This window comes from Gavia stellata, chromosome 11, assembly GCF_030936135.1.
Source record: "Gavia stellata isolate bGavSte3 chromosome 11, bGavSte3.hap2, whole genome shotgun sequence".
NCBI classification, from domain to species: Eukaryota; Metazoa; Chordata; class Aves; order Gaviiformes; family Gaviidae; genus Gavia; species Gavia stellata.
The window spans coordinates 27,785,492-27,812,049 of record NC_082604.1 but is presented as its reverse complement, the minus strand read 5'-3'; the positions used below and the strand labels follow the sequence as shown (position 1 = coordinate 27,812,049).

Here is a 26,558-nt window from a genome sequence, read left to right as displayed (position 1 = left end):
ATGCAGCGCCCCTGAAAAAACCCTTTACAAGGTTGGAGGAGCAACCTTTCCCGAATGCAGGCGACATCAAACCACCCCGCCCCCGGGCACGAACCTGAACCAACTCTACCACAATTTCTGACTGAATTAAGCAAGCACCTAACAATAAGTTTGTGCACTTAAGATGCTTTCCAGACTTAGTCGATACATACACAGAAAGGAAGCGGTCAGTTAATAATAATTAGTATTGAAACTATTAAATGGTTTAAAAAACTTTTTCTTTTACACTTCTGAGCCTCAGCACTTTGCAGGGCTGTGTTGGTTTCTTCTCTTTCTGCAGGACTTTGGTAATAGTAGAATTTTTAATTATTTTTTTTAATTGCTACAAGTGTATAAATACCAAAGTGAAGTGTACATGGCATTTATACAGTAAGACTGAAAATAGTTACATAAGCTTGAGTAAGAAGAGAACACTTCACGTGATTAATAAAAAAAATCCCTAACTTAACTGACGCAGCCCTGCAGAGTCACCATTGCACCTATGCTGCACAGAGGTTTCACCAAATGTATAAAAATTTCTTTGGTTTTACCAAATATATAAATATATTTACCAAATACCCCGAACCAAGTATTGTTAGTGTTTATGTCGGTTCTGAAAAATCGACTGCTAGGTGACAAATTTAAATAGCTAAATACCTACTTCAAAAATTGATAAGGAAGTGAAGAATATTTCACAGGCAAGTAGGCACCTGTCAACGTGCTATTTCTGCTCCAAGCTTCTGCTGAAAGGTTGTAATTATATGAATAATAAAAATTTATTTTAACGGAGCAAAAGAATACAGCACGCTTGGGCTGGCTTAAATACATGTCTGTTGTTTACAAACATTGCGAGTGTTCTAGAAAGCTGGAAGACCACAACATAGGAGATAAGCGGGTCGCACGGTTTGCATTGAAGCTACACCCTGAAATGTAATTTAAATGGGTTTATGTGTACACCTGCAGAGACTCTTAGGCTGGCGTTCAGCGCCCAGCTAGAGCTGTCTGTCTCTATTTTACCTGTGAGCAAAAGTTAATTCACAGCCAACGGAAAACTGCAGGCACGTTTAGGATATGACTCTTCACATAGTAAAGTAGATGCTTAAAATAAACCCAAGAACCACACCAGAAATGCTGGTTTCTTTCCAATGACTACTGAAGAGCTCTAGAAAAGTTGCCCGGAATTGGCTGCCTATAATGCAGATATTGAAAGGGAAAAAAGACAAATTCTGCCCTTGGTGACTACCCTGTGATTTCTGCTGTAGGTACTGGTCCTCTGCAGAAAAACAGAGCACTGGTTTGCAGTGACCAAGTTTAACGTGTGTCTTTACTGTGTAAAAGAAATTAAAAATGCCAAAGGAAGTGTTGGGTGTAAGGCAGAGATTAAATAAAATCAGCAGTAATAATCCGGCTATAAAGAGTAAAACTTCCTACTGTACTATCTGGAAAAAGCACAACACTGAGTTCTTACTGCAGCAACAGAAGACCCAGAGAATGGAGTTGTTTTAAATGATGTTCTTGAGTTCAGATACCTACAAATCATTTAAAAACCGAACCTGAGCTGAGAGAAATCCCCAGCTGCAGTGGCCTGCAGGCCACTCTGGTTTTCTCCTTGTCAGACAGAAGCCTCCAGCATAGCAATAAACGTTGCCCCGACACATCTGAGCGCTGGTAGCTACATATCTGCTGTGCCGATGTGTTTGCAAGACATCAGAAAACAAATTTACCGGATTGCTACACCCCTGTCAAGGGGTGCTCACCACAGCACACAGAGCGCCTACCCAGCAACATCCCTTGAGATACTAGAAACACATCGTTTCCTATGACCATCCTTTGCCTGTACATGCTTCTTCATCAGAAGAAGACATCTTTTCTGGCTCTTCTCTTCCTCGCAGCTTCTTTACGGCTCTTCTGTTTTTGTTCTTGCATATTCTGTGCAACCCATTGCCTTCGCAACTGTTGTTTTTATCGTGTTTAGTGCATGACTTTCCCTCCTGCTCGTTAAATCCCTCCTAAAAACCTACATAAAGCTTTCCAACCATTTTTTAGGCTCAGGTCATTTCGTATTTGGTAATGTTACATATTCTTGCAGGACCATTATCACTGTATAATCGTGAGATTACAGAGGTCTGCTCTTCCCAATGCTGTCAGCAGAGCATGCCCATACCCTGCCTTACTGGTAATGGCTGTAGCCGAGACTGGAAAAGAAATATTCCCGAGGCTCCTTGTCAGGACAAGGATTTAAACACCTGACGAGTCACCACTACTGAAAGTGTGTTCTCGTATTTCCCCAAAGACTGAGCCCTCTGTGAAGAGGACTAGTCACTCACATACCAAAAGCATGGTCCAAGCATGAGTGTGCATTGTAAGACAATACCTTTTTTTATTTTAAAGAAGGTGGGCATAACAAACCAAACAGATCTCTATCTGCACTTTTAATGGATTATTGCTGTGCACGAGCCACCTTGAGATAAACATCACAGCAAAGTTAACTAATTTTATCTTTGCTGCGATGTAACATAATGATGACTTTAGCCGGTAAAGCTCTTTGCAGTGGGAAAAAAAGATTTTCCCCAGCAAGGTATTTATTATCCCAAATTATAGGATGTATTTCTGGTGCAATTTTACTGCTTTAATTTTCTCATTTTCTCCTTGTAGTCACTTTCTCTGGGGGAAAACACCTGCCTGCGCTGCCTGAAAGGGAGCACAGTAATTGAAAGAGGGGCAGCATCAGCCCCCCGATGATGAAAGTTCACCTTTTCCCAGCGCAACCACACTAGCATGGACATTTGCGTGAAGCAGACGGAGTTGCCAACCTCTCGGGCTGAAGTTTAACTTGGATATTTTTGCTTTTCTGTAGTTTTGCCAGAAATAGCAAATGCTCATGGGACTGCATCTACGCCGGGTTGCGGTCCTGCAGTTGGAATGAAGGTCTGAGCCTTGGATTTACGCTCAGAGCCGGTTTTCACAGCTGCAGCTACTAGAGAAACCAGACCCGGTCTTCTGCAAAGCACAGAAATACAGGCTGAATATGAGGAGTTGATTTAATTCCTTACCCATTCATTATATACTAATTCGTGCCGGCAGTGAGGAGTGGAGGACGATGCATCACCTGCTCTGAAGGACCGTGCGACGCCCAGGGAGAGCACAGCACCTGGGCCTGGGTGGGGAAGGCAGAGTACAAACCCCCATCTCATCCAGAGACAAAGTGCAATACATTGTGGTGCTAACGACCCCATTTTATCCCAGCAGAAAATAAATTTTGTTGCTAAAATGGGAGTATACAGGCAATTTGGGACATGGACTGCTAGCATAAAAACTCGCTTTAAGAAACACTACGGTACTGACAGCAAGTGTCTCAAGCAATGGTGCACATCAACTGTATTTAAGATTTTTCAACTGAAATCTAACGCAAACTGCACCCACAGGGAGAGGCGCGCAGGGTCCAGCCAGGCAAGAGCTTTTGGTCCACCCCGGGAGGACGCATGGAGGAACAGCCACACGCTTTTCTTGCAGGTGGCTCCAGGAAACAAGGGGTGCCCTGGCAAATATTGGCTAAGAAAACGTGTTTTGTGCTGACATCTGGCTCTGGATACAATGCCTAAATATCAGTATCTTTCATGACTGCTTCACGGCAGGGAAAAATGAAATTCATCTTTTTTGTCGCACGGTAATGAAACTCAATTCCTACAGGACTCTGGGGGAGAGGGGCCATCCATTAAAGAAAAACCTATTGACTACAGGACAAAAACACTACCAGAATCTCACAGACTCACAGAATCACTAAGGTTGGAAAAGACCTGTAAGATCATCAAGTCCAACCATCAACCCAACACCATCATGCCCAATAAACCATGTCCCGCTCCCAGCAGGCTTTAGCTACCTGGCACACCACAGTTAAATGCCAAAGTGCCTTTAAATATCCTAAACTTGTATTTGTACAAAGTAGTCACCGACCACCCCAGATGTTTAGAGATGCTATAAATCGAAGAAATAGGATTAATACCCTATAAAGCTTCAGTGGGAAAAAATATTCTTGCACAAAATTAACCCAGCCTTAGCTAGTCAAGAATGCCACTTTTTAAACTAAGGGATTTAAAGATTATGAGAGGATTTGTACCCATCTGTCACTTTTGGCCTGCTTTCATTTTAGAAAGCTTCCTTAGTCAAACTTCACTAAAAATCTTGTCAACATTTGACTATTTTTAGATTAACTCATTTTATTTGGTAGCTCTGATATACTGATTTCCTAAAGGGAAAGATTTACGAAAAGAGGCGTTAGGATGTCAAGTCCATCGAAGCTGCACGTTATTAATATTGCATGCTGCTAGAAAGGCCAAATTAACATGCAAAATTGTACGAGAAGCCCAAACCATTTTAGTGCAGTTCTGTTTTATTCTGGCAAATGGATGCAGCTGAATTCTACCCACTTTGGGAGATATCCCTGGGGCGAAGGGAGTTAGCTGGGGGTGAGCACTCTGCGAACCCTTGGAAAATGGCCCTTCCAAGAGGGACGGGAAAGGTTTCCTGGATGGAAAAGCTCTGCTCCCTTGCTGTAGAAGTGCTCCCCTACATCCAGCACCCTGCTACAGTTGGCTACTGACCCCTTGTATCACGTACCTTAAACATCTAACCTTCTAGTTCCCCTGGCTGACATGTAGCAGAACTCCAACGGCTCATGATTACAGAAATGAAACCCTTGACAGTGCTCTCCGGCATGGGTTTTGTTGATGCCTCACATAGTCTCCCGCCAGACAAAGTTATATTTTCCCCTTACATCCCAATCGCTTTTGTTTTCACCATTTTGATTTTTAAAGATTGTTTTCTTCATTTTGTACGTGCCACCAGCAGCTTGATCTTCTCATTAAATTGACTTCGGTATGGAAAAACACTAATAAAAGAAAAATGTCACCAACACAACTGCTCGAGCAGTGAATATCTGGAGCACTTGGGATCACAAACAGCTGCTGCAATTATATTTAACTGCCCATTTGCTGTGCTTTGCTCACAATCAGATCTTACTTCAAGAGCAGGTAGCACCATTTCTGCTTTTGTAGTAAACAAGTGACATGATTAGAATGACGAGTGGGCTCCGTCTCCGTGTTTTAATCTCTAGAGGTGTCTCTACCTGACTGGGAAGCTGAAATTCTGGCTTTTTATTTACAGCAAGCTGCGCTCTCTCTCCATTCTGAATGTGTGTATATGCTGGGACTTTTCTAAACTAGTTATTTATGTAGCTTCTCATTTCCACATGATTGTTTTATTGCATGATATAAATCCCCAAATGTGTGTTTCAAGCAGTTATAATCTTTATTTTCTCTGTACAAACACCCAGTTTTCAATAAAGGAAAATGCTTGCTTTTTCTTCTGACAGGAGTCAGTAATTTCCTCCACTGCATTTTTTCCTTCCTAATGAATTTCTATCAATCGAAGTGATTGGAGAGATGAAGTGACCAAACCAGGGAAAAAGGTTTACATGATTCATTGGACTGGTAAATTCTGCGTTAAAAAAGATAAACAGAAGCAACAGAAAGCAACAACTTTCAAAGCTTATTTTTTATGCATCATTAAAAACAGGTCATACGTGTTTAAACAAATATCCTGCGCCCTCATTTTAACTCTGCTGTCCTTCGAGAACTCATATGACTCCTTAAGTATGTGACATGCATAGTCGGTAAATGGCACTGTATGGGGCTCAAGAGCATTTGAGATCAAAGCAGTTTAAGAAAATCAGGCTTATTTACTGGGTGAGCGCATGAATATAATTGATAAAGTAATAGAGCATTGTAATTACTTGAAGTTACTAAAGCTCACAGCCCTGTAAGTACATAGAATGTGCAATCTGCAAACGGCATTTTAAGTTGCTCGAGTGCCTTCGAGATCAAAGTAGCTTACGAGAATCGTCTTGCTAGTGAGTGGGAGTCTGAGTAGGAGTCTGAACAAAGTTGATAAGTAGTTTGAGCATTTTAAGTACTTCAGGGCACTGCAGCATGAGTACAAAGTAATAGGACAAAATAACACCAGCTTGTCAGTGTTTGGTTTTCCAGAGCTGGGCTAGTGATGAGAAAAACTCAGAGAATGGTGATTTTAGCAGAGGGACATCTAATCAGGTCCAACCAAAACAGTGATCCACTCGGGATGGTGTCTGGCAAACACCGTCTAAATGGGATGAAAAACCTAGTTAGGAGGTCTAGGCTTCTGCCTAAAACTGCTGGAAGGAAAACCTGGAGCTGAGCTCAGCACAGTTCCCCAAGGGCACCACAGTGCCAGGTACCATCAGGGGAAATAACAGAACAAGAAAGTGCCACCAGGGATTAAGAAAATCCCCCAAATGAGGACACACTAAGTATAAACTCTCTTTTTGTACAACAGGGCTGCCCGAGGCTGATTGGTAGGGCTGTGGATAAAAGGAGACGGCGTGGTGTAGCTCTCAGCTGTGAGTGGTTAAAGTGGAGAAACAGAGAGCAGCGTCTTTCAGATAAAGCTAAGAAATGAAGGATGCCGAGAGATGTGCTACTGGGGGGGAGCGCAGTGAGACAAGCATGCACACACCTGGAGTGGAAACACACGGCTCGTCCATACAGACCTCCGTACACACTGCCAGTCCACTTGCTGCCATGAACAATAATTCAGCAGTAAAATAATGAACTGTTCTTTTTGTTTGATTCTTTCTTTGCAAGGTATCTAAACACTGAGAAACTTGGAAAGGTTCAGCGGAGTGGGCATATAGCAGGTATTGGTGGCTATTTTGGAAGATCAGCGAAAAACATCAACAGTGTCTTTTTTTTCTCTGTAACTGTAAAGAAGACCATCCATCAGGACAACTCTGTGAAGGATCCAAAAGCTGGAAGACACTTCTAACTACTTTGAAACAAAATGCTAGTAAAAAGTATTAGCTATAACTAAGAAAACCTCCAAATTATCAAGATGCAAATATCAAAACTGAACACCCCTGTAACCACACTGTTAAAATGCCTCCAACACTCTACACGTTATCTGGTTTTGGCTATCCACATGCATCATGTCACATTTGAAAATCAGATTCTGTGACTATCCAGTACACTCTTAGCTAAGCGAGCCCCAAAAATAAGCTAGCAGTGAAGGAGAAACCAGCAGAAACCAGGTCGCACCACTTGCAGAGACAATAAAGAGGCACAGCGAGATCAATCAACACCAGTGCGTTACAAAGGACAAAGCGCTGTTAGAAAAATAACTGTCCTTTCAGCTAGTTAGCATTCAATGACTGAAGTGGAAAATTTTCTATCTCAACTTGATTTTAGGAGAAAGAAATGTTTCACTGAGTCACCTCATGCCTGTGAGGACAAAGTTCAATCTGCCAGCACAAGCACTAGGGTTCAGGAGAAAGACTGAAAATGAGCAATTTTTTTTCAGTAAAATGTAACTTAGAAAGAAACAGAAATATACCTGCTTCATCATAGGTTACGGTCAATTTTTCCAGCATCTCTCGATCAATTGATAAAATCTGCTGTTCCAGGATGGTTTGGTAAGACAGCACACTGTTCTCCTTGTCCTTCTCATAGTCTTGAAGATGTTGTTTTAGGACTTCAGGCAGGCGGGACTTCACATATTCTGCTGCCGACTATGCAGAAAAGAGGCAAAGGTTTAATTAATACATTTTCTTTTGAAAAGCTTTACACATCTCCATCGCAATGTTTGGGTTTTTTTAATTTAAAGCATTCTCAAATGTAACTCCTCACAATAGAACACTCTTAATGCTACTAACTCCATGGTGCAAATTCCACAGGTCATTTCTCTGCCAAAATGACCCCTGCCTGCCCAAAACTTCCATGGAGTCGGAGATATAATGGACCAAATTCCCCCAAGCTGAGGCATAACCCACTCTTCAGCAGGGAGTTTACGGCAGTCCAGAAAGAGTCACCCATGCTGGACTAGACACATACCACAGTAGCTCAACTTCTTCATCGTTAACATATTTTGAAACTGTAACTATGAAATATAATGTCTTTATTCTAAATTTTGAACTACAAAGTGACAGAGTGGAATCACTTCACCTGCTACTGACACACAACCAGGCTCAGACAGGGAGGTAGAAGTGAACCTCTAACAGCATTAAAACCCGACATATATACCCGCATCCACACACAGCAAATTCTCTCAAATGTTTTTCTCTGACTGCTCAAGGCCATAAGGAAACAGACATTAACACAAGGTGGCATGGTTGTACCGATGTTATGGAGCCTTGTGCAAAAACATAAATGGTAGTAACTACGAAGAGCATCTGCCTCTGGAGAGGTGTCGGTCCCCCCAGGATCCCTGCCACCACTGGAGCAGCCCTCTCCCTCGGGGGCTTGGGCTCAGACACCTTGGTGGGATCCAAACACAAAGCAGCTTTCTGCTTTTTAAGCATTAGCATCCCTCTCCTGCAAGTATTACACTCCCACTGTAAGAGGGAACAGAAAGGCCCTCTTCCTGGCGTGGGTTTGGGGTTTTTTTTCTGCTTTCCATCTCTGATATAAACATAACTGGAAAAGGAAGATGTAGCAAAGGCTGCTGCCCAGTGCTCCAGCTTTCCTGCCAACCTCAAGACAAAAGAGAAAAGCAAATGATAACAAGGTTATATTATTTCAGGCCTGGAACTGACCAGAAGTTACTTCTACTCAGCAACAGGCTCTTCCTGGGTTTATATTTAGTTTTCCGAAGTCAATTGCCTATTAAATTGCAACCTTAAAATATCACTGAAGTTGTGGTCAATTTTTCTGCAAGCTAAGCCACGTGAGACGAATGAAGTTATTCTAGGAAAACTAAATGAACTCTTCACATGAGTACAGCGTTATTTAATCTTACATATTAATAGTAGTGTTCTTCCAAGGGAAGGCCAAAAGATACACTGTATACTAATTATTTTTGTCCAAGTTCAGGCGTTTGTGTTTAATGTTTCCTTTGAGAAGAGGTTTTACTCTGCGGGGTGGTATTTTTGTGCTCTCCCTAAGGCAGCAATTCTGAAGAGCAGAAAACAAAAGAAGAATTTATACATACTCATTTTCTGAAATACGTCGCGCCAGCCAAGGGAATATTTGTACGCTACTACTGGTTATAAACACCTAAGGAAAAATACCCATCCTGTCCCAAAGATCTTGCAGCCCAAGTAAAAGTCAAGAGACAGATGGGTACAAGCAGATGGGAAGACCATTGGGAGGTTGGCCATGGTCGGCATGACGGGCAGCTGGTGCGAGCCATGTGCAGCCCAATTGTCAGGTTTTTCCATAGGCATCGAGGCTGTGGATTACCCTGGTTTCAAGTGTGATCTCACAGGTGGTTTTTTTTCCCCCTTGGTGAGAAGCAAAACCCAACGCTCTTGCTTAGTTCACTGCTTTTCACATTATGTCTAGATGTCATTAAAGATTTAAACCATAAAGCAATGATGGAACTGATACAAACTCCTCTCCTTTTCTAGCAAGAAAGGTGATCAGCCACATCTCAGTAATTACATCCCTAGCTGCACTGCAGCTATGAGACAGATAGTACTATATTCTACTCACTACAAAAGTAATTTCATCTTGGTTTTAAAAAGTCACTTCCAGTACCTGGAATATTTTAAAAAAAATAAAAGCGTGAGGCCATGAGTGCATGTGTTTATGCACGTGCTTGATATTAAAGAAACCAAGAGGCTACTGGGCAAACAAAAATGAAAAAAAAAATTAAAAAGAAAGACTTCCACCATTTCCACGCTCTTCCATCTTACCTCAATTCTCATCGCACAGACCACAGTATTCAACTTCTGAGTAGATCAGAACCCTCCTTGCATTCCTTATGGATTTTGGTGTGGACTGCAGCCCAGAGACCCCTTTGCTGGGATGCTGCTCAGGGGCATCCTGCCGGCAGAGCATCCCACCACGCCGGCTGCTCGGCTGCTCCTCCTCCAGCCAGCACTGGGGTCCCTCCCGCTCTCATGAACTCTATTTTCATTAATATATGTATTTGTGTCACAGGCAGAAGTTAGGGGAAAAAACCCATTTCACTACTACTTTGAGGCTTCAAAATAGCTTTACCGTCTTTTCCTCTGTCTGGTCCCTCTTACTCCTGCAGGAAGGAATTAAAAACCTACCTGCTCCTGGAAAACACCTGACCTCGGCCATTAGTTATAGGTACAACTAATTGTACAACATTTGCTGGTCAGTCTTCCTCATCACCACCCCTACGAGAAAGCAACTTGGAGCCGTAGGCACCGCAGCAGTGAGAAACGCAAAGAAACGGCGGTCCTGCTCACGCAGATCACTGCTTCAAAACAACAGCGTAACAGAAACGCACATGGCTGAACTGTCACGTCTCGCGGTCACGATAACCTCCTATATTCTGGCAGGAATTTATCCATTTCTTTTATAAAATTGAAACTGCAGCATCCCCTGTGAATCTGTTTTCAGTCTGAAGCACCCTTCTCCAAATTAAATACAGGATTGACTTTAATACCTTAATTGACTTCAGGATATTTCATCCTACCATGGAAAACTAATATTTCATCTATATAGAATAAATTTTAAAGTATCTACATACAATGAGATATACTTGCAGAGCTTATTCACAAAAAAATCACATTTTTCTCTATTCACTAAAAAAAGCCCCTACGTAAAAATCACGCCAGGAAATGCTGAAACCCCTCACTGTTTAGTAACCTGAACCTCAAATGCAGCCAGCACCCTTCTGTAACTACCAAATTTGCCTATGTTTTTTAATTGATGAGAAATACATCTCCAAAGTAAAATGTCTTTTTATAAATTATGCTAACTGCCTGCTAAAATTTGCTCTGCTTTTCTGAAGTGTACCCTTCTGGCAGCTCCTTTGTATGTGGGGAAGTAAAGGTCTAAAACAGTTAATCAAAGGCTTCTTTATGAAGCTACTTCAAAAGTCAAGTGGCGGCTTGACAAAGCAGTCTCCTTACAGTTATACTGGGTGATTTCAGAAAGGCTTTCAACACATGGTAGAGTATTTGGCATGCAGAAGACCACCATACCCATAAGGGACAGTTGCGTCCCTGCTCATCCTAATCAGCTTCTGCAGGCTGCTACAGCTCAACGCATCCCATAGCCTGGCTTTACCAACCCGCTCGACCTTTAAAATTCAGGTTTTCACCAACGCAAACACAGAGACCTTGCGTATTTCTGGCACTTGAAACACTCAAGCAGGTCTCATTAAATCGTATTATCATCGGATGAACGCCGGGCAGTGGAAAAACCTCTCCAAGTGGTGATGCCCTGGTAATCTGCTTGCTGTTCGCCCTGCGGTGGGGTTGGGTAGGAGGAGCAGGACGGCAAAGCATCGGGACCAGCTCCCAAATTATGCGACTCTCCACGCAAATGCTTGCACACAGAGAAGATACACCTCCATGGGCACACGTGTAAACATGCAAGAAGTGGCCCGAGTACTCTATGACAAAATACGTTAATTAAGACAGCAAGTGTTAAGCAGCTCCATGACCCCGTGAAAAACGAGGACTGCAAACAAGCTATGGCAAGATCAGCACACTGGCACATCAAGCAAGTGAAGGATCTAATTAGCTAGAACAGCCATTATTTATAAACAGAGATTTCCAATTTAAAAAATGGAAGAGGGAGACTTTATTGCCTCAAGCCCGCACTCCACATCGACTCCCGTGACTTACAGGGAGAGGAGGGAAACCACAAATTTATGATCTTAATATTCTTGAGACAATACATTCTGCCTGCCCGGCTACTGCAAACATCCAGAGACTATGGGAAAATACAGGATCCATTTTAGAGTGTGGTATTGCTGGCGTAGCACGTACACCACTGAAGGATTTAAAAAACACCAAGATTCCTCTATTGCACCTTGCTGCCTCTCCTTTTCACACATTGTCTGCCTCCCCTTCAAAGACGCGTGGCTCACTACAAGTTTCCTGCTTCAGAGATGATACACCATGAACTGCTGGGCAAGAACAGAGTTCACCTTATGAAAAAGAAGAATTTCAACTTTGTTCACCTCCTGGTTTAGCTCAGGAAAATAATTTTTTAAGTAGGATCAAGTGAGTTTGACAAATAAAAGCCTGAGGTGGGTACAACAAATGAAGAAGGGTGTAAACCCTACAGAAGACAGTGTCGCCATGATAATCTCATGGGAAGGAAACATGATGAAGAGCAAAATGGGATTGATCTGTGGACCCTATTTGACATCTCGGTAAGAATCGTGGAGAATACACAAAAGGAGCTGGAAGGAAATTAGTACAGTATCAAAACTATAATATAATTGGGTAATAAGAGAAGCTCAGTAAATAATTCACAAGACTAGATTGTTAATACAGATGATATAACTCACTGGGAAAGAAGGCTACAGAAATAAAGAAGAGCCCTGCACATCGAGAGTATTTGCTCTTCTAGGTCCAGTCTGTGAAAGGGAGACAGACCTGCCAAAAGTCACCATGTAAAAAAAAGAAGCAGAGGGCACTACCATAGCACAGGTCCACCTGGCACCGAATGAAAAATGAAGTAGAGAGGTTGGGTTTTTTTAACCAGGAACTGGAATAATCAACCAAAGCACAAGATGTAACGAAGTACTGCAACTACTCAGATATGTTATAGGAAATATATTTCAGAGCACAGGTTGACCAGCAACCTTGGAGTGTGTTGGTGATAGTAGCAAAGACCACGGTTTGGGTGCGGGATGTTCCAGCACTGAGAAGTCCCCTAAGATAAGGAAGGCAAAAGACAATTTGCATGAAGGTGACGATTAATTCTTCAAGGAGAAAGCAACATAATAAAGGCAAAGGACTTTAAAGGAAGGACACCTGATGATCTCTGAGGCTTGACAGTACAAAAGGACCAACAGCTGCAAGTCAAAGGAGAAAAGAAGGTATGGGGAGCAAACATTTCCTTACAGAAATTATGTGAGTGAAAACTACCCCAATGCAGAAAAAACCTAGGAATTCACCTGGCAAAGTCATAAGCTGCTCAGTGATCTCAAACTCAAGAAGGACACATATACACAGTCAGAATACCATGTGAGTATAAAAGAATAACAAACAGTGAGAAACAAATGGAGACTAAAGAAAAAAATTACTTGGAGCTAGCAAAGGTAGCAAGAAAAGGTTCTACAAGTCCATTTGTAGTAAGAAAAAACCCAGGCAAAATGTTGCTCTACTGCTCAGCAGAGTAGAAAAGCTACTGACAGATGATGCCATAAAAGCTGAAGTATTTCATGTCTTTTTTTGCTACAGTACTCACTATCTTTACCTTGCTGCATTCAACTGGCAGCTAATACCAGAGGCAAACAACCAAAATCTCAAGACAGAATAGGGAAAGAACATGTTGGAAAGTGCTTACAAAGATTAGATATTTTCCAGCTGGCTGGGCCAGATGAAATTCATTCAGGTATACACAGGTAATGGGCTGAAACAATCTCTTTAATGACCTTTGTCTTCGAAAATTCACAGAGGATAGCGACACATTATTTGGAAAGGGCAAATGTCGGGGCTACTTTTAAAATAGTATGAAGGGAGAGAAACAGAACTACAGACCAGTCAGTTTATCTTTGATGCCTAAAAAACGGGATAAAAGATCAAATGATTTCTACGCACACGAGAGCACCAAGATTTGTAAGGCGCAGAGAGCAAAGGGGTTCTCTCAGGGTGTCAGGAGACCTGCTAATTCAGTTCCTATCAACGGCAGTCTAGGGAGCAAATGCTCCCTTGCTCATTCCAGCAAACATGCCCGTGCTTGAAAGTCTTAGTACCACTGATCACATCATCAGCACAGACAAATCTTTCATGCTATTCTCTTAAGCCTTAGGGGATCCCAGAGAAATAGCCTTCCATGTAAATTAGGATGCTGAATCCCACGCAGATTAAGCATTTCAGAGACTTCCAGGACTAAAATGCATCTCCAGAGTCCCCTCGGACCCGCCACGTGTGTTTGCCGCTCCTGGGAAGCAGAGACAGGGTGTGGAAGCCTGTCACTGCCACCACCCGACCTTCATTTGCTGCCACCCCAGCTCACGGGAAAGATTTCAACTAGAGGTGCTATTGGAAATATATAATGATCCCACTGGGAATTTCTCATTCCCCATTTTAGACTAGTGCTCCTTAGGAAAAATACTTTTATATACAAGTTTCTGGACTCACATATTTAAAAAAAAAAAACCCGAACCACACAATTCATTATTCTAAGAACAGTGCACTTAGCTTATTAGATATCTCCCGGTAGGATGGTAAAAACCATGGTATAATAAGGTTGTGGACAAGAAATGTATTCCAGAGAGTCTGCTAGTCATTTTTTGTAATAATGCTATAAAGCTTTCCTGTTTACTTCAAAAAAGTACAGTACAAAAATATATATGTAAAAAATCAGATTGCTAGGTTAGAGAAATCACATCTCAGATTAAATAAAAGACTTGAAAGTCCATCTCCCCTTGACCCATTTCATCCTGGTAGAGAGACGTCCCTGCTTCCAGGGGTGAACCAGGGCAACTTCATGAGCACATTCCCCCTGCCCATCCCTGCCACTTTCAAACGCGGTGCAGTGTATGGAGTGTTTTTTCCCATTTTACTGTATTCACAAACCAGTCATAAAACTTTACCAGTCGTTTCTCGGCATCCCGATGCTTTGTTGGGTGCTTACTATAGGAAGGAAATGGTTAAAGAATATTCTTTGGGTTCCTGCCTCCCTGAGAGCAAAACTTACTGCAGACAAACCATCTTCTCAACCTATTCACACTGCAATGTAGGAAAGGCTGGTGTTGATTGAAATAGATACAAAAATTCTGCCTCCAGGCCCACATGTGCCACTTCAACTCATTTCAGAGAAATATACATACATCAGCCCTGACTCTCGCATCTCACACTCGGTATTTAGGATCAGATGCCTCTCCTTCATCAGCATGAACCACAAATAACTCCACTGAAGTCAGTGGGATTTTGCTGAGGCAAATCTCGTGGAATAAGGACATGACGCTATGAATAGTTACTCAAAAGGAAAACATAGGGCAGCAAAACATAATCTACTCTCAAGAGGATAACACAAGATCTACAAACGGCACCAAGACAAACATTTTGCCCTCTAAAGCAAGGAACTATTTAAAGAACAAACACGCCAACAGAAACCCGTTAGTAGAGTTTTCCTGTAACACAAACTTTTGGTACACTTAGCCTATTATTTCTATTAAAAAGTGTCTTTTTTCTCCAAAATAAATATTCAAGTAAATAATTTACTATTCATCAATATGTATCCTAGGAAAGCCAAACGCACAATTTAAAACAAGGTTATTAGCAAAAGCGTGATACCTGAAGACATTTGGGGAACATAGGAATTCTCTCCTAGGACTTTCAACAAGACTGAACACCAAACCCACCACTATTATTTTGCAATCCGTGCACAATTTATTTCTGTAGCAGAAAAAATATTAGCCTCACAAACATCTTTAGTTAATCAGAAGCTATATAATAATGAGAAAATTAACCTGATTCCAAGGAGATGTATAAAGTTCAAATTAGTATTCACACTGGATTGTCATAGATATATTAAATCCATAATTACAGTAATCCACAGCTGCTTCAACTGTAGAAAATAATGAATTGCCCAGTGAGAACTGGTGTCCATGAAATGGAAAGAAAAGGCCATCTGTTGTGGAGCTTTGCTCTGACTTTATGCTTTGAGCATGGAGAGCTTGATCCTCTTTGACACAGTCTATATGTGGACTTATGGCTACAAGCAATCCAAGTAACCATACCACCAAACAGAAAGGATAAGAATAAAAAAAGATGATGATTTATGGCTTTAAATTACGCATTTTAGTTTCTTCCCTATGAGAGCACTTGTCACTCACTTCTTAAATAGACTTATTTAAACGTCCTAGAATAGGAAGCAAGTAAGTCAACAAAATTTGTAATGTAAAAATTACATGTTCTGTTCTCCCTCCCACTCCCCCCAACATTAGTCATATAGAAATGTGTGACATTGCAGCGAGCGTACACGCGAATGTTGGCATGGTACTCATTAATCTAGGACATGGATCAGAAGAGGTGAGAATAAATGCAAAACAACTATTTTCCATCTTCCAATGAGGGAGCGGTTAGTGAAATACTTGTACAAGTCATCATTTTTAATAAGTAATTTTAATTAATTAATTGAAATTAACAAAAACATGCTCCATGTGATATAGCCAAGCAGTCAGTCATTCTACAGACGAGGAAAGAAACAAAGCACAGAGACTGATTTGTCAGAGGTTTCACTGCAATTGGCAGAGCTACAAGGATTGCTCTGGAATCTGGACACCTAATTAAAAGATTAATTTTATCAAGGCAAGGGGGAGCATTATGATTATCTTGTCTGGCATCTTGAATCAGGACCACAGCACTTCCCTGTCTCATTGTTTGAATGAATAAGTCATTTTGGAAAATATTCGACACTGTTTCAGAGACAGAGAATCTTCCATAGCCCTTGGAAGTTAATTATCTGTACTGTTAGAGGATAAATTCGCATACCACAGAAAATGTTCACGTTATTTCCAATCTGAATCTGCTATTATCTATGACTTTCAGCCACTGAATCAAGTAAAACGTCTGCTCACCTACATTCCTCTTTCTCATGTAAATACATGCAAATTGATCAAATAACTCCATTAGCTTCTCATTGATAAACTCAATAGATGGAGCTCACTGAATGGCACATTATCACATGTCACATTATCGTGCATGCTTTCTAATCTTTTCAAGCATTCATATGGTTCTCCTTTGAACACTCCTATTTTCCAACTTTGTTCTTTAGGGGTAATCATCACAAGCAAGGCAACACACCATGGAGGAGGACTTACTAATACCAAAACCACTTCCTTACTTTTATTAACCATTTGCATTACGCTAATTGGCTCACCACTGCCTTGAGATCTCACGTACAGTTCATGTAGCCCCTAAATATTCTTTTATGGCCTACACTGTGCAATATTAGATATATAGACTTACAGTTGATTATACTGAAATGCATGGCTCTCCTTATGAATATACCCACTCAACAACTTCTATTTATAATTATCCTGAAGTCTATCATGCAACGCGAGTTTAATCCCTTTAATATACACTGCATTGATTTGAAAGTATTCAAAACAGCATGTATATCAAGTCAAAACATATATTCTTCTTGTAAGTTTTGGCTAACCGCTATTAAAATTGTTATTAATGATGGAAACAATCAAATGCTTCGATTCACACAGCCATGAAGTGAAATCCTACTCGCCATGAAATCAAGTATATTCTCATCAATGAACCTGGACGATGGGACAGACTGCATCCTCAGCAACTTTGCAGATGATACAAAACTGGAAGGAGCACTTGATGTACCAGAAGGATGTGCTGCCAGTTTGAGGGATCTGGACCTGCTGGAGAAATGGGCCAACAGGAACCTCATGAAGTTTGACAAAGGGAACTGCAAAGTCCTGCCCCTGGGGGAGGAACAATCCCATGCACCAGTACACACTGGGGGCTAACCAGCTGGAAAGGTGGTTGAAGAAGGACCTGGGAGTCCTGGTGGACAAGAAGCTGAACATGAGCCAGCAATGTGCCCTAGCAGCAAAGAGGGCCAACAGCACACTGGGCTGCCTGAAGCAGAGCGTTGCCAGCAGGTCAAGGGAGGTGATTCTTCCCCTCTGCTCAGCACTGGTGAAAGGCATCTGGAGTGCTGGGTCCAGTGCTGGGCTTCCCAGTATACCAGAGAGAGGGACATACTGGAGTGAGTCCAGTGAAGAGACCTGAAGATGATTAAGGGATTGAAGCATCTGTTGTACCAGGAGAGGCTAAGAGAGCTGGGACTGTCCAGCCCAACGAAAAGAAGGCTCAGAGGGATCTTATCCATGTGTACAAACACAAACGATGGCGCCAGGCTCTTCTCAGTGGTGCCCAGTGAATGGCCAAGAGGTGACGGGCATAAACTGAAATACAGGAAATTCCATTTAAAAATAAGAAAAAACTTTTCTTCATGGTGAGGGTGGTCAAACACTGAGGCAGGTTGCCTGGAGAGGCTGGGGAGTCTCCATCCTTGGAGACAGTCAACGCCCAACTGGACAAGTTCTTGAGCAACCTGCTCCAGCTGCCCCATCTCCAGCAGAGGTTGGACTGGATGGTCTCCAGAGGCACCTCCAACCTCAGCCCTTCTGTGACTCTAAAAAAATTTCCAGAGAATTCATTGGGATGGCTACTCTATCCAGAATATTTATTCTGGTTGTTTAGACAACTGCATATATGCACCCAAAAATGTTTAGTAAATATATTAAGAATAAAGAGAATAAGAGGAGTTATTACCCTAATAAAAGGAAATGCATTAGCACTTAAATCACATATGCACAGATACAAACTCTGAATCTTAATTGTGCTAGGAAGCCAATTATTATTCATGCCCTTTTTAGGAGAAGAATTCAGATTAGTGGGTGTTGTGGTTTAACCCCAGCTGGCAACTAAGCCCCACACAGCCGCTCGCTCAATCTCCTCCCCGGTGGGATGAGGGAGAGAATCAAAAGGGTAAAAGTGAGAAAACCCATGGTTTGAGATAAAGACAGTTTCATAGGTAAAGCAAAAGCCAGGCACTCAAGCAAAGCAAAACAAGGAATCATTCACTACTTCCCATTGGCAGGCAGGTGTTCAGCCATCTCCAGGAAAGCAGGGCTCCATCACGCGTAATGGTTACTTGGGAAGAAAAACACCATCACTGCGAATGTCCCCCCCTTCCTTCTTCTTCCCCCAGTTTTATATGCTGAGCATGACATCATACGGTATGGAATATCCCTTTGGTCAGTTGGGATCAGCTGTCCCGGCTGTGTCCCCTCCCAACTTCTTGTGCACCCCCAGCCCACTCGCTGGTGGGGCGGTGTGAGGTGCAGAAAAGGCCTTGACGCTGTGTAAGCACTGCTCAGCAATAATGAAAACATCCCTGTGTTATCAACACTGCTTCCAGCACAAATCCAAAACACAGCCTCATGCTAGCTACTGTGAAGAAAATTACCTCTACCCCAGCCAAAACCAGCACAGTGGATAAATTAAACCAAAAATTAGCCACAGACAAAGCACTTGTTTTATAACACTCCTGCTAGTTTTAACAAATAGGAAGCTGAAGCTTATTGTAAAGGTGATGTATTTCATAAAACCTGGAAGACAGAAGCATAGACACAAAAGAAAAGCAATAATTATGACTACCATGTCCACATGGACATATCTGAAGGACATTAATATTTGGCATATGAGACTAATATGTCTATTTGCCAAAAGGCATGACTTAGCTAATGGAACAAAGCAAAATATGTTTGAATGAATTACTAAAAAAGAAGGTATGTCAAGATTTAACCCAATTTTTATGCTAATTGGTTGTAACTATTAACATAGATGAGCTGAATATTAAATTAGGAAATGTTAAAAAAGGTTTAAAAATGCATGAAAATACTTATCCGTTACCAGTTAACAGTGCAGAAAAATCTTGGTCCCAAATTACAATTTAGGGTCGCAAATGATTACTAAATAAAAACGCCTATACATCTATACCAGCAGGGATTGCATTTGCTGAAGACCTGTCAGAAAAATTTCACTCAACCAGGAAGAACTGAAATATTTTCTTATATTACTATAATCAAATCTAAGCAATGGGGGATCTTTTTTTTTATATTGGCGTATAAAAACAGAAGTGAGAGAAAGAGAAATAACACTGAAAATAATGGTTGAAACGTCATAAAACCAACTAATTTTACAGGAGTATTGAACTGCTCATTTTGCAAGCTAGGCATCAAGCATGTTTTGATATAGAAAAATACTGCTTTTTATATTTTACTGAGCTCATCAAGTTCAACATAGAAGGTGAAAAAAAAATCAGTTTTGCAAAATGACTGCAACTTTGTGCAACCCCCAAGAAAATGATGTTTAAAACTTTGCGACTGTAACCTTGCATCGATGCAGATCCTGAAATGAAAGCCTTCATCAGCAATTAAAGTGCCTTAAAAGCACTCAAGGGGATTTCTACAGGTGTTTCTGTGCAGATGCTTTTCCAAATAGCAGTGGGATGCAAGATGGTTTATGTAGAATCAGTTATACCAGAAGCCTTTCATTCTGCTACTTTAGTTGAGGCAAAAATGTATTTATAGCCTATTAGACTCAATTAAATAGCAAGAAGCGTTCTTCTTTATCTGCCGTTGTTCTCTCTCTCCAAGCAAAGAAAGAGTGAGTATAGTGAAATATTTTAGTCTAAATGGTCTCTCCTGATTTAGAGACATCACTTTATGCCAAGCAGAAATCATCACAAGAACTAGAAAGATTTGGTCTGGGCTGAAACACTCTAAGAACTAGTTCATTAAGCAGGAGACCAAGAAGACCCTGTTTTCACCTGCTTAGAATTTTACCAAAATTCAACCAGCTGGTCAGAAACTTGTATTCTATTTCAGATTCTTGTTCTGCAAAAAAATTAGTCCAAATAATTTAATTTATGTAGAGAACGAAGTTAAGGAACAAGTAACTGCTTTTCCCACTGTAAAAGTCACAGTTTTGGCAAACGCTTCCTTAAATAGCTTCAGCTCGATACCACCTCGGTCACGCAGAGCAGGGGACTGCACAGGCAGGGCACTCATATTTACTGCGATGTCTCCAGGATGGAGCAAGGGATTGCTATCAGGTGATGGATGAAGAGAGCAACACACAAGACACCTTATATACAGCTGGGAATTTGCATTTCCTACAATCCCCAGCGCAGAAATGTACCAGTATTGCTCACGTCCTCTTTGTTACCCACCATCTGAATGCACGGTGTGAAGGGTGCTCAGAGGAACACTGGTTGGGACTGGTAGACCGAGGCTCACTGCAGTCCTGACCATGGGATTGTTCAGTCTGGAGAGGAGGAGGCTGAGGGGAGACCTCATCGCTCTCTACAACTGCCTGAAAGGGGGTTGTGGGGAGGTGGGTGTTGGTCTCTTCTCCCAAGTGACAAGCGACAGGACAAGAGGAAATGTCCTCAAGTTGCGCCAGGGGAGGTTCAGGCTGGATATTAGGAAAAATGTCTTTCCTGGGAGAGCGGTGAAGCACTGGCAGAGGCTGCCCAGGGAGGTGGTGGAGTCACCATCCCTGGAGGTGTTCAAGGACCGTGTGGACGTGGCACTGCGGGACATGGTTTAGTGGGCATGGGGGGGTTGGGGTGGTGGGTGGACTTGATGATCTGACAGGTCTTTTCCAACCTTAGTGATTCTGTGATTCTGTGTGATTACTTTTAGCTGAAGTGATTCGTACAGATGGCTCGTACAGAGCTGTTCTGTATTTACAGGCTCTCATGCAGAAAGGCAGGTGCACAGATGCCGATCTGTAAGTCACTCCTCAGGGTTTAAGTCACAGTACAAGGTAAATAAAGTCCTGCCCTTCTGCATTACGTTTTCATAACTGTGGGTGGAAAACAGGTATGGTTCATTCTAAAAAGCAAATGTATAAGGGGTTTTTTTACGGACTTAAAAGAATAGGGGAAGCACAGTATCAGACACACACTGGTTCCCACCCTGCTGCTCTGGGCACATTGTCCCCCAAGAACGTGGATACCTGCAAGGCTTCCACTGCTCCCTTTCCCAATACTGAGTCCAGCGCTCCCGAATGAAGTATTTCTGTAAATTATTCCAGTACAATTTCAAAACTCCAGAAAACTTAACAAGTAGAAAATGGAGAGGAATTTTCAAATAATTCCAAAGTGTCAACACATAAAGTACTATTATTTTGCCTTCCACAGTCATAAATCACCTACACATCACCACCTTAGAGACCCAGCACACCCAAACACTGCAGCAGCAGGCAGCGCGTCACCTATTTGTGTTCTGGAGCAGGAGTTTTGACCAGATGTTGTCCCCTGGAGCCCAACAGCCAAGTCCTGTCCTGATAAGGCTTTTACTAAACAGGATAAGTCTAACGCTGGAAGAAATTCTTAAGTTTTCATTTCGGTCCCTATTTCTCTTACGAGTGACCTTATAAAGATTCTGTATTAAGAAATCACATTAATAATTAGCCCCAGGTTACATCCAATGCTGTGATGAGAAGGAGACAAGAATCGAGATAAACCACTTCAGTGTGAGAAAGAAAGTATGTGAAGCCGCAGAGCCTTGAGGGTAATCCAAGCAGTTCTGCTGCGCCATTTGCTCCAAGGAGCTGGAGGGATTAATGAATAGATGACACAACTGCAATTTGTTCCAGCCATATTTACCGGAGTCCCCTGCTGTCTCTTAAAAAGCTGGAACAAACCCTGCACACAAAGAGTTAATGAGGAAAATGTGGCCGTGTAGTCCTTTATACAATCAGACAGGGGCCTGATGACATTTTCCTTTAGCGATGTAGATGGAAATTAAAATTTGTAAAGATAACAACTCTGAGATTCAATGATCTCTGTTTAAATGCAATTGTGGTTCTTTTCCTTAGGCCCTCTCCTCTCTTCAGATTTGAAAAGGCCACTGTATTGACCCACATTGCAAATAATGAGCTGGGAGCTAGCAAGGAAAGCACTGCATTCACAGTTTATGTAAAACTAATCCAACGCCATTTAAGAATAAAGCGAACTTTTGTCTCCTCTCCGTGTGTGCTACTGTAACACCAGTCTGCCAGGAAAAAAGATTTTTCTTGCCCGTCAGACTTGGTGATCATGTGGGTGGTAAGCAGCTGAAACATAAGATTATGGTTCGACACAGTGTTTAAAAAGGCTTCTGGAATCCTAAGATGTATAAATAGATGAATAATAATGATTGATTGTAGTAAAGTTATTATGGAATTGTAATGGAAACCTGTGTCTAGTTCTTATGCCTGGAATTTGAGAATCAAGAGAACATCCGAGGGTTTAAGAAAACAAAAACAAAAAAAGAAAACAATTTAAAAAAACCCCAAAGGTTACAGCAGGAGAAGCAAGGATCTGACTCAATTTACCAAGCTAAGGTCAAGTGGGAAAACTGGAGATGTGTCTTCCACGCAGGGGTCTCCGTTCAGTCAGAAGCAAGATGTCCCCCATAAACTCCTATGGAGAACCAGGTTATTCTGAAATCTCTACTCTGCCACCAAAGTAGCCGCTGCTGAGAAGGAAACTTTTCCTCTGATGAGCAATGCATGATAACAGGTCACATAGGTAAGATTGCAGAGAAGGCTCTGAAGCAAGAGATGCTTTAGAGACTCCACTGCTACGAATGATGCTACACAAAGCAGCCACTGAGGGCATGAAGAGGTACTACCTGCATGTAAAGCCCAAAATATTTCCAGGATTCTAGCAAAGAAAGAGCCAGGCTAGGTATTCTGCCAAGAGCGCACAGATGTTGTCTGTATCGACACAGAGACTGGATCGCAGCTCCTCTTCCTAAAAAGATGAGGAATAAGAGGAAGTTTTGGTACATCAGTAACTGAGGAGAAAAAGAATGGCCTTAGCAACATCTCAACCCACTCAACTCAGTCCACCCTGCTACAGAAAGTGTCTTTACCTTGGGATTCTGCATTTTTGTGTGCTGTTTTGCCTCCCAAGTTGAAGGACTTACAGACCAGCATTAAACAAAACACCTTCTTCAGTAAGAAAACACAAACCTTCCAGAGTGGACAGAATTGATGACAGAGAGTAATTATATAAACCACTTAATTAAATGGCACAGACTCAAAGACAGGGACTTCATTAACCAGAAAAGCAGCCAATTCAAATCCATAAATAGTTTCCAATGCATGTTCATTTTCTAGTGCCATTTCACTACATAAACACTGAAAGCAGTACCCTTGAGAGAAAGAGAGGCATAAATCAGGCCTCCAGTTAGGATAAACACCAACGCCTGGATGTTATTATGTCTTCCCTCTAAAAATGTACATAGTTAAAGAATAAAAAAATAATTTCTTTCGCCTGTGTGATCAAGACATCTTTGCTTATTGAGCCCAAATGCCTGTAAGCACATGGGGACCAGCTAACGCTCTCGGTAGATGCATGCACAGAGCCCACCTGCGAAGTGGGCAGCACCTGCACACGGAGAGAAGTTTGCACTGGGTGGGAAAGCAAAGTGTGCAGAGCGAGGTGCGATGGCTTGTCCAGGGCAGCGGGGTGGAAAGCGCACCCTGCCACCGGGCTGCAACGACAGCAGAGCAGAGCGACGAGGTTGTTTGCAGCAGGCTTGCCCTTGGTGCCTTCTCAGATGGCATTTGCAAAGGCAGCGGACCACCAGCAAAGAGGTGCGGAGTTCAGGAGAAGCCTCTGGGTTTTTCCACCTCCTTTTTCAATCTTACCCTTATCTGGAGCACCAACTTGTTTGCTTGCTTTCTTTGAGGAGCGTTTGCCCTTCCTGTGCATCCCTCAGTTCCCATTATCCACCCCAGCTCTCCACGTGCTCCGATGCTTTGCCCACACACGTTCATGGATGCAGCAACAAAAGCAGTATTGCAGCTACCTTTGGAGGTATTTCTGTATCGTTCACATCACTTTAGTGCCTGACCAGCCGAATTACAGCAAATTAACAAAGAAGGGAAAATAAGGAGGAAAGAGACAGACATAGGAAAAAAGAACAAAGGGATACTAGTTAAAGGGAGAAGAGGAAGTAAAGGGGAACAAAGTTAGAAAAAGGAAAGATTAAACCAATGCCAGGGAAATATAAGTTACTGTTTAAACAACAGTTTTCTGAAACACCATTTAATCAAATATGATAGTACACAGTAATTTTGTTTCTCTAGCTCATTAGAACAAGGGGTTGTTAATGGCACTTATTAATGGGGCAGAAGGTCAAGTAGATTTCAGGCTATTTTCATCACTGAATAGATGGAGAAACAGAGGCTGAGCAAGGACATTATTCAGCCATACGACTTGTTGCTGAAACCCTGTGGCTGGGATTAGGATCCAGTGTTTCAGCAAACACCTCTTTCCCTGCCTTAGCTGCCAGAGTTTAATGCCATTGTGGAACAAAACCACCAAACACAAAACCAGAAAACTAAACATGCACAGGCAAAAAAAACCCACCCTCAAACACGAGCAAAATAATTTCAATGCAACCTTGAATGCATTTACCTAAGGGGAGAAAAGTGACTTCACGATATGCTGATTTACAGATGTGAATAAGCAGCACTCTGCTACGAGCCGACCCCTCTGCCAGGGACACGCTGCCTCTCCATCGACTCTAACCACAAATGCACGCCCTGAGTCTTGGGATAACATTAAAGCATAGGCTGTAGTCATCACTTTAGTAGTATTTATATCTCTATACATTATCACACTGTACTACACCTAAACTGGGACATTTCAGCAGCATCAGACTTAAGGTTACAGCCGTGACCAGGTTTACTCCATACTGGGACAGAACCAGGGGACTCTATCAAGTGAGACTGATTAAATGTTCAAACAGCTTCTTTTCCGTACTGCTTCACTTTGCAATTTTTTACTATTTTTAAGAGCAGCCACAGCATGGATTAAATACCCATGATATCACACTAAAAAAACTTCAAAGACGCAACTGGAAGTTATTCTGCTTCTGCATTAGAACCTCCTTGAAAAAGCTCCTGGTCTGAAGAGATAACAACACAGCTTTGATTTTAAGCCTTTTGTATTGCTTAGCGTGTTTGTATATTAAAGTGACACAGCCTGAAGTTTTCAGATTTCACGGCAAGCCTTGAGACGACAAAAAGCACACACCTTTTCATCAGGAGTATGTAGCGAAGTAGCTTACGCAACAGAGCTTAATATTTTGGAAAGTTCCCAAAAATATTCAACCTTTAACTTCCAGGAGTTTAAACAGAAATTTAAGCAAACCTGAGCCAATGTTTCTAAAGAGAAACAGATTTGAAATTCAGAGAAACCCTATATAACATAAAGGCTGGTTGTGCTTTCATTTCGTGGGGAGATTGCTGTTTTGCAGAATGGCAAGTGCCGGCAGTGCCCCAGGACCTGGACCACTGCTTTAACCCATCAACCTGAGGTGCATAAACCCAACCCCTTCCACCTGGGCACATCTGGAGGACTGCTTTCTACGTGCCTGGCATATTAAGTTTGTTGAAATCTGTCACGCACATGCCTTGACTGAAGACGAATGAGCCATCACCACCCTTGTGTGTCCTATCCACAGAAAGGAAATCTCAGGCACGGAGAAAGTAAGTGTTTTGACTGAGGTTGCACAGCACGCTGACAGAGGAGCTAAGAAGTCAGACCCCCAACTCATAACCATCACCCCATGGCTCCCTGGTGAGCTCGAGGCCACAGCTGATGGAAAAGTTCCTTCCAGGCTTTTTTGCAATAGAGTTATTCCTACAAAGCATGTTATGCATACCCTGCAGTCATCAGCTCAGGAATAGTTGTGCATCCTTTACTCCAGGGAACATGCATCATCTTTCGGATCATCACTTGTCAGCACTCCAGCACACAATGCATCTTGTGAGAAGAAAAATATTGCTTACATTTTCATCAAAAGCAACAGCAAAGTATAATATGGCTGTTCCCTATGAACCAGATTAACACGGCTAACAAGCAGCTTATCTTACAGCCTTCGTTTTCCAAAACTCATTGAAATAGCCGCAGCCGCCTCTTGCGAATAAATTACTCATGTTTTTCTGATTCAGTTAGCTGACAGCC

At 42.0% G+C, this 26,558-nt stretch overlaps 1 protein-coding gene across 1 annotated transcript in view; it reads right to left on the bottom strand.

The window, feature by feature from the left end:
• Window positions 1-26,558, bottom strand: part of PPM1L (protein phosphatase, Mg2+/Mn2+ dependent 1L) — a 100,467-nt gene that overhangs the window by 16,731 nt on the left and 57,178 nt on the right. Inside the window, exon 2 of the mRNA XM_059822890.1 lies at window positions 7,441-7,615. Coding sequence (XP_059678873.1) covers window positions 7,441-7,615 — 175 coding nt within the window. The remainder of the gene's footprint in view (window positions 1-7,440; window positions 7,616-26,558) is intronic.